This window comes from Glandiceps talaboti, chromosome 13 (assembly GCF_964340395.1).
Source record: "Glandiceps talaboti chromosome 13, keGlaTala1.1, whole genome shotgun sequence".
NCBI lineage: Eukaryota > Metazoa > Hemichordata > Enteropneusta > Spengelidae > Glandiceps > Glandiceps talaboti.
In genome coordinates, this window is record NC_135561.1 from 24,134,421 (window position 1) to 24,147,707 (window position 13,287).

At 31.9% G+C, this 13,287-nt stretch overlaps 1 protein-coding gene across 1 annotated transcript in view; it reads right to left on the reverse strand.

The window, feature by feature from the left end:
• The window catches only part of LOC144444995 (neural cell adhesion molecule 2-like), a 136,534-nt gene that overhangs the window by 83,906 nt on the left and 39,341 nt on the right, over positions 1-13,287 (reverse strand). The window contains exon 5 of the mRNA XM_078134546.1: positions 8,543-8,695. Coding sequence (XP_077990672.1) covers positions 8,543-8,695 — 153 coding nt within the window. The remainder of the gene's footprint in view (positions 1-8,542; positions 8,696-13,287) is intronic.

Below are 13,287 nucleotides of genomic sequence, written 5' to 3' on the forward strand. Positions count from 1 at the left end.
ACCCTCTGAGTCTATTATAGAGTATATTATATATATTCCATCTGTGTATATTATAGAGTATATTATATATTACATCTGAGTCTATTATAGAGTATATTATATATTACATCTGAGTCTATTATAGAGTATATTATATAATACCCTCTGAGTCTATTATAGAGTATATTATTTATATTCCATCTGAGTATATTATAGAGTATATTATATATATTCCCTTTTAGTATATTATAGAGTATATTATATATTACATCTGAGTCTATTATAGAGTATATTATATATATTCCCTTTTAGTATATTATAGAGAATATTATAGAGTACCCTCTGAGTCTATTATAAAGTATATTATATATATTCCATCTGAGTCTATTATAGAGTATATTATATAATACCCTCTGAGTCTCTTATAGAGTATATTATATATATTCCATCTGAGTCTATTATAGAGTATATTATATAATACCCTCTGAGTCTATTATAGAGTATATTATTTATATTCCATCTGAGTCTATTATAGAGTATATTATATATATTCCATCTGAGTCTATTATAGAGTATATTATATAATACCCTCTGAGTCTCTTATAGAGTATATTATATATATTCCATCTGAGTCTATTATAGAGTATATTATATATTACATCTGAGTCTATTATAGAGTATATTATATATATTCCCTTTTAGTATATTATAGAGAATATTATAGAGTACCCTCTGAGTCTATTATAAAGTATATTATATATATTCCATCTGAGTCTATTATAGAGTATATTATATAATACCCTCTGAGTCTCTTATAGAGTATATTATATATATTCCATCTGAGTATATTATAGAGTATATTATATATATTCCCTTTTAGTATATTATAGAGTATATTATATATTACATCTGAGTCTATTATAGAGTATATTATATATATTCCCTTTTAGTATATTATAGAGAATATTATAGAGTACCCTCTGAGTCTATTATAAAGTATATTATATATATTCCATCTGAGTCTATTATAGAGTATATTATATAATACCCTCTGAGTCTATTATAGAGTATATTATTTATATTCCATCTGAGTATATTATAGAGTATATTATATATATTCCCTTTTAGTATATTATAGAGTATATTATATATATTCCCTTTTAGTATATTATAGAGTATATTATATATATTCCATCTGAGTCTATTATAGAGTATATTATTTATATTCCATCTGAGTCTATTATAGAGTATATTATATATATTCCATCTAAGTATATTATAGAGTATATTATATAATACCCTCTGAGTCTATTATAGAGTATATTATATATATTCCATCTGTGTATATTATAGAGTATATTATATATTACATCTGAGTCTATTATAGAGTATATTATATATTACATCTGAGTCTATTATAGAGTATATTATATAATACCCTCTGAGTCTATTATAGAGTATATTATTTATATTCCATCTGAGTATATTATAGAGTATATTATATATATTCCCTTTTAGTATATTATAGAGTATATTATATATTACATCTGAGTCTATTATAGAGTATATTATATATATTCCCTTTTAGTATATTATAGAGAATATTATAGAGTACCCTCTGAGTCTATTATAAAGTATATTATATATATTCCATCTGAGTCTATTATAGAGTATATTATATAATACCCTCTGAGTCTCTTATAGAGTATATTATATATATTCCATCTGAGTCTATTATAGAGTATATTATATAATACCCTCTGAGTCTATTATAGAGTATATTATATATATTCCATCTGAGTCTATTATAGAGTATATTATATAATACCCTCTGAGTCTATTATAAAGTATATTATATATATTCCATCTGAGTCTATTATAGAGTATATTATATAATACCCTCTGAGTCTCTTATAGAGTATATTATATATATTCCATCTGAGTCTATTATAGAGTATATTATATAATACCCTCTGAGTCTATTATAGAGTATATTATATATATTCCATCTGAGTCTATTATAGAGTATATTATATAATACCCTCTGAGTCTATTATAAAGTATATTATATATATTCCATCTGAGTCTATTATAGAGTATATTATATAATACCCTCTGAGTCTCTTATAGAGTATATTATATATATTCCATCTGAGTCTATTATAGAGTATATTATATAATACCCTCTGAGTCTATTATAGAGTATATTATATATATTCCATCTGAGTCTATTATAGAGTATATTATATAATACCCTCTGAGTCTCTTATAGAGTATATTATATATATTCCATCTGAGTCTATTATAGAGTATATTATATATTACATCTGAGTCTATTATAGAGTATATTATATATATTCCCTTTTAGTATATTATAGAGAATATTATAGAGTACCCTCTGAGTCTATTATAGAGTATATTATATATATTCCATCTGAGTCTATTATAGAGTATATTATATAATACCCTCTGAGTCTCTTATAGAGTATATTATATATATTCCATCTGAGTCTATTATAGAGTATATTATATAATACCCTCTGAGTCTATTATAGAGTATATTATTTATATTCCATCTGAGTATATTATAGAGTATATTATATATATTCCCTTTTAGTATATTATAGAGTATATTATATATATTCCCTTTTAGTATATTATAGAGTATATTATATATATTCCATCTGAGTCTATTATAGAGTATATTATTTATATTCCATCTGAGTCTATTATAGAGTATATTATATATATTCCATCTAAGTATATTATAGAGTATATTATATAATACCCTCTGAGTCTATTATAGAGTATATTATATATATTCCATCTAAGTATATTATAGAGTATATTATATAATACCCTCTGAGTCTATTATAGAGTATATTATATATATTCCATCTGTGTATATTATAGAGTATATTATATAATACCCCCTGAGTCTCTTATAGAGTACATTATATATATTCCATCTGAGTATATTATAGAGTATATTATATAATACCCTCTGAGTCTATTATAGAGTATATTATATATATTCCATCTAAGTATATTATAGAGTATATTATATAATACCCTCTGAGTCTATTATAGAGTACATTATATATATTCCATCTGAGTATATTATAGAGTATATTATATATATTCCATCTGAGTATATTATAGAGTATATTATATATATTCCATCTGAGTATATTATAGAGTATATTATATAATACCCTCTGAGTCTATTATAGAGTACATTATATATATTCCATCTGAGTATATTATAGAGTATATTATATAATACCCTCTGAGTCTATTATAGAGTATATTATTTATATTCCATCTGAGTATATTATAGAGTATATTATATATATTCCATCTGAGTATATTATAGAGTATATTATATAATACCCCCTGAGTCTATTATAGAGTATATTATATAATACCCTCTGAGTCTCTTATAGAGTATATTATTTATATTCCATCTGAGTATATTATAGAGTATATTATATATATTCCCTTTTAGTATATTATAGAGTATATTATATATATTCCCTTTTAGTATATTATAGAGTATATTATATATATTCCATCTGAGTCTATTATAGAGTATATTATTTATATTCCATCTGAGTCTATTATAGAGTATATTATATATATTCCATCTAAGTATATTATAGAGTATATTATATAATACCCTCTGAGTCTATTATAGAGTATATTATATATATTCCATCTAAGTATATTATAGAGTATATTATATAATACCCTCTGAGTCTATTATAGAGTATATTATATATATTCCATCTGTGTATATTATAGAGTATATTATATAATACCCCCTGAGTCTCTTATAGAGTATATTATATATATTCCATCTGAGTATATTATAGAGTATATTATTTATATTCCATCTGAGTCTATTATAGAGTATATTATATATATTCCATCTAAGTATATTATAGAGTATATTATATAATACCCTCTGAGTCTATTATAGAGTACATTATATATATTCCATCTGAGTATATTATAGAGTATATTATATAATACCCTCTGAGTCTATTATAGAGTATATTATTTATATTCCATCTGAGTATATTATAGAGTATATTATATATATTCCATCTGAGTATATTATAGAGTATATTATATAATACCCCCTGAGTCTCTTATAGAGTATATTATATATATTTCATCTGTGTATATTATAGAGTATATTAAATAATACCCTCTGAGTCTATTATAGAGTATATTATATATATTCCATCTGAGTATATTATAGAGTATATTAAATAATACCCCCTGAGTCTCTTATAGAGTATATTATATATATTTCATCTGTGTATATTATAGAGTATATTAAATAATACCCTCTGAGTATATTATAGAGTACATTATATATATTTCATCTGTGTATATTATAGAGTATATTAAATAATACCCTCTGAGTATATTATAGAGTACATTATATATATTTCATCTGTGTATATTATAGAGTATATTATATAATACCCTCTGAGTCTATTATAGAGTATATTATATATATTCCATCTGAGTATATTATAGAGTATATTATATAATACCCTCTGAGTCTCTTATAGAGTATATTATATATATTTCATCTGTGTATATTATAGAGTATATTAAATAATACCCTCTGAGTCTATTATATGATTTATTCCCTGTGAATCTAATGGTTTAACCACTTGGCCACCGACAACCCTAGTATATTTATCCCATCTGAGTCTAATATATCTATTCCCTTCTCAGTCTATTATATCTATTCCTCTCAGTCTATTATATCTATTCCTCTCAGTCTATTATATCTATTCCCCTCTGAGTCTAGTATATTTATCCCCTCTCAGTCTAATATATCTATTCCCCTGAGTCTAGTATATCTATTCCCCTCTCAGTCTAGTACATCTATTCCTCTCAGTCTATTATATTTATTCTCTCAGTCTATTATATCTATTCCCCTCTCAGTTTATTATATCTATTCCCCTCTCAGTCTAGTATATCTATTCCCCTCTCAGTATATTATATCTATTCTCTCAGTCTATTATATCTATTCACTCAGTCTATTATATCTATTCCTCTCAGTCTATTATACCTATTCCCCCTCAGTCTATTATATCTATTCTACTCAGTCTATTATATCTATTCCCCTCTCAGTCTATTATATCTATTCCCCTCTCAGTCTATTATATCTATTCCTCTCAGTCTATTATACCTATTCCCCTCTCAGTCTATTATATCTATTCCCCTCTCAGTCTATTATATCTATTCCTCTCAGTCTAGTATATCTATTCCTCTCAGTCTAGTATATCTATTCCTCTCAGTCTATTATATCTATTCCTCAGTCTATTATATTTATTCTCTCAGTCTAGTTTATCTATTCTCTCAGTCTATTATATCTATTCCCCCTCAGTCTATTATATCTATTCCACTCAGTCTATTATATCTATTCCTTTCAGTCTATTATATCTATTCCTCTCTGTCTATTATATCTATTCCTTTCAGTCTATTATATCTATTCCTCTCTGAGTCTATTATATCTATTCCTCTCTCAGTCTATTATATCTATTCCTCTCAGTCTATTATATCTATTCCTCTCAGTCTATTATATATATTCCTCTCAGTGTATTATATTTATTCTCTCAGTCTATTATATCTATTCCTCTCTCAGTCTATTATATCTATTCCCCTCTCAGTCTAGTTATCTATTCATCTCAGTCTATTATATCTATTCCTCTCAGTCTATTATATTTATTCCTCTCTGAGTCTAGTATATCTATTCCTCTCAGTCTATTATATCTATTCCCCTCAGTCTATTATATCTATTCCTCTCTCAGTCTATTATATCTATTCCCCTCTCAGTCTAGTATATCTATTCCTCTCAGTCTATTATATCTATTCCTCTCTGAGTCTTTTATATCTATTCCTCTCAATCTATTATATCTATTCCCCTCTCAGTCTATTATATCTATTCCTCTCAGTCTATTATATCTATTCCTCTCTGAGTCTTTTATATCTATTCCTCTCAATCTATTATATCTATTCCCCTCTCAGTCTATTATATATATTCCTCTCAATCTATTATATCTATTCCCCTCTCAGTCTATTATATCTATTCCTCTCTGAGTCTAGTATATCTATTCCCCTCTCAGTCTATTATATGTATTCCTCTGTTTATTATATCTATTCCCCTCTCAGTCTATTATATCTATTCCTCTCAGTTTATTACATCTATTCCCCTCTCAGTCTATTATATCTATTCCCCTCTCAGTGTATTAAATCTATTCCTCTAAGTCTATTATATCTATTCCCCTCTCAGTCTATTATATCTATTCCCCTCTCAGTCTATTATATCTATTCCTCTCAGTCTATTATACCTATTCCCCTCTCAGTCTATTATATCTATTCCCCTCTCAGTCTATTATATCTATTCCTCTCAGTCTAGTATATCTATTCCTCTCAGTCTATTATATCTATTCCTCAGCCTATTATATTTATTCTCTCAGTCTAGTTTATCTATTCTCTCAGTCTATTATATCTATTCCCCCTCAGTCTATTATATCTATTCCACTCAGTCTATTATATCTATTCCTTTCAGTCTATTATATCTATTCCTCTCTGTCTATTATATCTATTCCTTTCAGTCTATTATATCTATTCCTCTCTGAGTCTATTATATCTATTCCTCTCTCAGTCTATTATATCTATTCCTCTCAGTCTATTATATCTATTCCTCTCAGTCTATTATATATATTCCTCTCAGTGTATTATATTTATTCTCTCAGTCTATTATATCTATTCCTCTCTCAGTCTATTATATCTATTCCCCTCTCAGTCTAGTTATCTATTCATCTCAGTCTATTATATCTATTCCTCTCAGTCTATTATATTTATTCCTCTCTGAGTCTAGTATATCTATTCCTCTCAGTCTATTATATCTATTCCCCTCAGTCTATTATATCTATTCCTCTCTGAGTCTATTATATCTATTCCCCTCTCAGTCTATTATATGTATTCCTCTGTTTATTATATCTATTCCCCTCTCAGTCTATTATATCTATTCCTCTCAGTTTATTACATCTATTCCCCTCTCAGTCTATTATATCTATTCCCCTCTCAGTGTATTAAATCTATTCCTCTAAGTCTATTATATCTATTCCCCTCTTAGTCTATTATATTTATTCCCTCTCAATCTATTATATCTATTCCTCTCTGAGTCTAGTATATCTACTCTCTCTGAGTCTAGTATATCTATTCCCCTCTCAATCTATTATATCTATTCCTCTCTGAGTCTAGTATATCTACTCTCTCTGAGTCTAGTATATCTATTCCCCTCTCAGTCTATTATATCTATTCCTCTCTGAGTCTAGTATATCTATCTACTCTCTCTGAGTCTAGTATATCTATTCCCCTCTCAATCTATTATATCTATTCCTCTCTGAGTCTAGTATATCTACTCTCTCTAAGTCTATTATATCTACTCTCTCAGTCTATTATATCTATTTCTCACAGTCTATTATATCTATTCCCGTGAGTCTAGTATATCTATTCCCCTCTTAGTCTATTATATCTATTCTCTCTGTCTATTATATCTATTCCTCTCAGTCTATTATATCTATTCCCCTAACAGTCTAGTATATCTATTCCCCTCTTAGTGTATCATATCTATTCCTCGAGGTCTATTATATCTATTCCTCTCTGAGTCTAGTATATCTATTCCTCTCTCGGTCTTTTACATCTATTCCTCTCTCAGTCTATTATATCTATTCCCCTCTCAGTCTAGTACATCTATTCCTCTCAGTCTATTATATTTATTCTCTCAGTTATATCTATTCCTCTCAGTCTATTATATCTATTCCCCTCTCAGTCTAGTATATCTATTCCTCTCTGCATCTAGTATATCTACTCTCTCAGTCTATTATATCTATTGCTTTCTCAGTCTATTATATCTATTCCCCTCTCAGTCTAGTAAATTTATTCCCCTCTCAGTCTATTATATCTATTCCCTTCTCAGTCTATTATATCTATTCCCCTCTCAGTCTATTATATCTATTCCCTTCTCAGTTTATTATATCTATTCCCCTCTCAGTCTATTATATCTATTCCCCTCTCAGCCTATTATATCTATTCCCCTCTCAGTCTATTATATCTATTCCTCTCAGTCTAGTATATCTATTCCCCTCTAAGTTTAGTATATCTATTCCTCTCTGTCTATTATATTTATTCCCCTCTCAGTCTATTATATCTATTCCTCTCAGTCTAGTATATATATTCCCCTGAGTCTAGTATATCTATTCCCCTCTCAGTCTATTATATCTATTCTCTCTGTCTATAATATCTATTCCTCTCAGTCTATTATATCTATTTCCCTCTCAGTCTATTATGTTTATTCCCCTCTCAGTCTATTATATCTACTCTCTCAGTCTATTATGTCTAATCCCCTGACTCTAGTATATCTATTCCCCTCTCAGTCTATTATATCTGCTTTCTCAGTCTATTATATCTATTCCCCTAATGAATATGTGGAATACTGTATAGAATATGTGGTATACTGTATACTTACAAAATTGATATTTAATAGGATTGTGGAGATCAACATTTTTGAAGAGCCATCTGATGTTAGGATTTGGATCACCGTCAGCTCTACAAGTAAGTCTGCCAGATTTGCCTTCATCACCAGTTGTATTCCTTGGTGGTTGGGTTATGGTAGGTGGAACTAGTAAAGAAATATATCCAATAACAGATATAAAAGTTCTTCCTAGAAAAGACTCTGAATTTAGTTGAGTCCAATATAGTGGGGTATGCCTTCATAGAAGACATAGACCCCCTCCCCAACTGGTGTGTTGTAAGGCAAAGTCATTGTGCAAATTTTAATCTGACCTTGAAGATGAAGGTCAAGGTCAAAAGTCAATGTCTGAATAGTAAGTGTACCTCTAACAGTGTGGGTGTACGTACTTAAATGATGTGTCTTGGTATACATATTCTAAAGTATTGTACAATTTACTGTTTGACCTTAAAGATGAAGGTCAACATGAAAGCTTTCGTGACCAGCTGAAGTTAACTCTATAACTTAGTAAGTATATGAGACACCAGTCAGATTATATCCAATGTTTGGTAACATAACATTCAGTCCTATAATTAAAATGTCTCAAATACAAGAAATAATTACATAACATTGGGACTCACAAAACACAGCCATGAAAATACCAACGAACATGATATAATAAAATGAAACTGTGACTGAAGAGTCCCTATAGTTGGTTTCGAAATGTTCAGCTAGAAGGATCAACTATTACCGATCACGGAATGTATCACCAATACTTTCCCTACACAAACCAACGCAAAATTTTAAGGGTTCCAACCTGTAGGTAACAACCACACGACTGGTTATCTGTAACCCAACTACCATATAACCTGGATGAACTTTGTCCATGTTCAGAGCCCCCCCCCCCCCTCCCCCCATATATTGAACTTTTTTACTTATGATTAGTCTATGACAATCATAAGTTGAATGGGACAAACATGAGAATACTCTCAGCAGTATCTATGGTCAACTTTCATGTGCAAAATTATGAAATCCAGTACGTATGATCATAAAATTGGAAAAGGTAAACACTCTACGACTTATGAGAGTTAAGTAGGAATGAACTTTGGCATAATACTATTAATAGCAACAATAACAATAGGCTTTAACTTTGGCAAATACCTCATGTATTTGGATTACAATTTTGATCCGACTATCCAAAAAGGAACCACCCGAGCTCTTTCATGAACCAGAGTATTACATTTACTTGTTATAGACAATCATGCAAATCTGAAATCTTAATTTGGACCATTGAGTCCCTCTCTTATCTGAATGAGCAAAGTGGGCATCATCTAAATCATAAATGGGATGTTCCAAATTTCTTTGTCATAGCAGTCACACTATCTGACAATCATGTTCTGGGACATAGTTCATTGTTGGAAATCTGATCAGAAGTCTCCTCTGAATTACATGCTTGGATTAAATGGCTACAAAATCCGGATTCTAGAACAACTGCCCCCCGGACAACTGCCCCCCAGACAATTGCCCCCGAAGGACAACTGCCCCCGGACAATTGCCCCGAAGAACAACTGCCCCCTGGACAACTGGACAACAATCAATATCATATACAGGTATTGTGAGTTGTAGAGTTGAACGGTATAAGTATGGATAGTTCTAACGTTGCACTCTAGCACTCACACTCTACTCTCGTACGGGATCGTTCAGGTCCAAGTCAGGAATTAGTCACGACTGAAAAGAGATTTCGGCTTGCCAGAATCACCTACCCGAGGGCTCGTGTGCTTCTGGATGTTTAATTCTCACTTTAAGAATACTTCCAATACAATGGAATTTACACAACCACTTTGGGGGGCAGTTGTCCTTCGGGGGCAGTTGTCTGGGGGGCAATTCAAGTATGTCTTAGTTATGGCTTTGGACATGAAAACTGTGCCAACAAAATGGCTGTTGGGCAGCCATATCGGATTGTATCACGACGAAAATGGATATGCACATGTACATTACAGTACACTGTTCTAATACCTACTTTGACTTAGATCTGTTCAAGCATGTCTGAGTTATGGCTTTGGACATGGAAAATTCACAAACAAAACGGCTGCCAGACAGCCATATTGGATCGTATCATGACGAAAATGCATATGCACATGTATGTCACAGAACACTGTGCTAATACCAACTTTGAATGAGATCTGTTCAAGCATATCTGTTATGGCTTTGGACATGGAAAATTCACCAACAAAATTGCTGCCAGGCGATAGAGTGATACAATAGTGTGGTCCTCGGATAGAGTGATACAATAGAGTGGTCCATGGATAGAGTGATACAATAGAGTAGTCCTGGGATAGAGTGATACAATAGAGTGGTCTTGGGATAGTGATACAATAGAGTGGTCCTTGGATAGAGTGATACAATAGAGTGGTCCTTAGATAGAGTGATACAATAGAGTGGTCCTTAGATAGAGTGATACAATAGAGTGGTCCTTGGATAGAGTGATACAATAGAGTGGTCCTTAGATAGAGTGATACAATAGAGTGGTCCTGGGATAGAGTGATACAATAGAGTGGTACTTGGATAGAGTGATACAATAGAGTGGTCCTTGGGTAGAGTGATACAATAGAGTGGTCCTGGGATAGAGTGATACAATAGAGTGGTCCTTGGGTAGCGTGATACAATAGAGTGGTCCTTGGATAGAGTGATACAATAGAGTGGTCCTAGGATAGAGTGATGCAATAGAGTGGTTCTGGGATAGAGTGATACAATAGAGTGGTCCTTGGATAGAGTGATACAATAGAGTGGTCCTTGGATAAAGTGATACAATAGAGTGGTCCTGGGATAGAGTGATACAATAGAGTGGTCCTGGGATAGAGTGACACAAAAGAGTGGTCCTTGGATAGAGTGATACAATAGAGTGGTCCTTGGATAGAGTGATACAATAGAGTGGTCCTGGGATAGAGTGATACAATAGAGTGGTCCTGGGATAGAGTGACACAAAAGAGTGGTCCTTGGATAGAGTGATACAATAGAGTGGTCCTTGGATAGAGTGATACAATAGAGTGGTCCTTGGATAGAGTGATACAATAGAGTGGTCTTGGGATAGAGTGATAAAATAGAGTGGTCCTTAGATAGAGTGATACAATAGAGTGGTCCTTAGATAGAGTGATACAATAGAGTGGTCCTTAGATAGAGTGATACAATAGAGTGGTCCTTGGATAGAGTGATACAATAGAGTGGTCCTTAGATAGAGTGATACAATAGAGTGGTCCTTAGATAGAGTGATACAATAGAGTGGTCTTGGGATAGAGTGATACAAAAGAGTGGTCCTGGGATAGAGTGACACGATAGAGTAGTCCTAGGATAGAGTGATACAATAGAGTAGTCCTGGGATAGAGTGATACAATAGAGTAGTCCTAGGATAGAGTGATACAATAGAGTAGTCCTGGGATAGAGTGATACAATAGAGTGGTCCTTAGATAGAATGATATGATAGAGTGGTCCTTGGATAGAGTGATACAATAGAGTGGTCCTGGGATAGAGTGATACAATAGAGTGGTCCTGGGATAGAGTGATACAATAGAGTGGTCCTTGGATAGAGTGATACAATAGAGTAGTCCTTGGATAGAGTGATACAATAGAGTGGTCCTGGGATAGAGTGATACAATAGAGTGGTCCTGGGATAGAGTGATACAATAGAGTGGTCCTTGGATAGAGTGATACAATAGAGTGGTCTTTGGATAGAGTGATACAATAGATTGGTCCTGGGATAGAGTGATACAATAGAGTGGTCCTGGGATAGAGTGATAAAATAGAGTGGTCCTTAGATAGAGTGATACAATAGAGTGGTCCTTAGATAGAGTGATACAATAGAGTGGTCCTTAGATAGAGTGATACAATAGAGTGGTCCTTGGATAGAGTGATACAATAGAGTGGTCCTTAGATAGAGTGATACAATAGAGTGGTCCTTAGATAGAGTGATACAATAGAGTGGTCTTGGGATAGAGTGATACAAAAGAGTGGTCCTGGGATAGAGTGACACGATAGAGTAGTCCTAGGATAGAGTGATACAATAGAGTAGTCCTGGGATAGAGTGATACAATAGAGTAGTCCTGGGATAGAGTGATACAATAGAGTAGTCCTGGGATAGAGTGATACAATAGAGTGGTCCTTAGATAGAATGATATGATAGAGTGGTCCTTGGATAGAGTGATACAATAGAGTGGTCCTGGGATAGAGTGATACAATAGAGTGGTCCTGGGATAGAGTGATACAATAGAGTGGTCCTTGGATAGAGTGATACAATAGAGTAGTCCTTGGATAGAGTGATACAATAGAGTGGTCCTGGGATAGAGTGATACAATAGAGTGGTCCTGGGATAGAGTGATACAATAGAGTGGTCCTTGGATAGAGTGATACAATAGAGTGGTCTTTGGATAGAGTGATACAATAGATTGGTCCTGGGATAGAGTGATACAATAGAGTGGTCCTGGGATAGAGTGATAAAATAGAGTGGTCCTTAGATAGAGTGATACAATAGAGTGGTCCTTGGATAGAGTGATACAATAGAGTGGTCCTGGGATAGAGTGATACAATAGAGTGGTCTTGGGATAGAGTGATACAAAAGAGTGGTCCTGGGATAGAGTGACACGATAGAGTAGTCCTAGGATAGAGTGATACAATAGAGTAGTCCTGGGATAGAGTGATACAATAGAGTAGTCCTAGGATAGAGTGATACAATAGAGTAGTCCTGGGATAGAGTGATACAATAGAGTGGT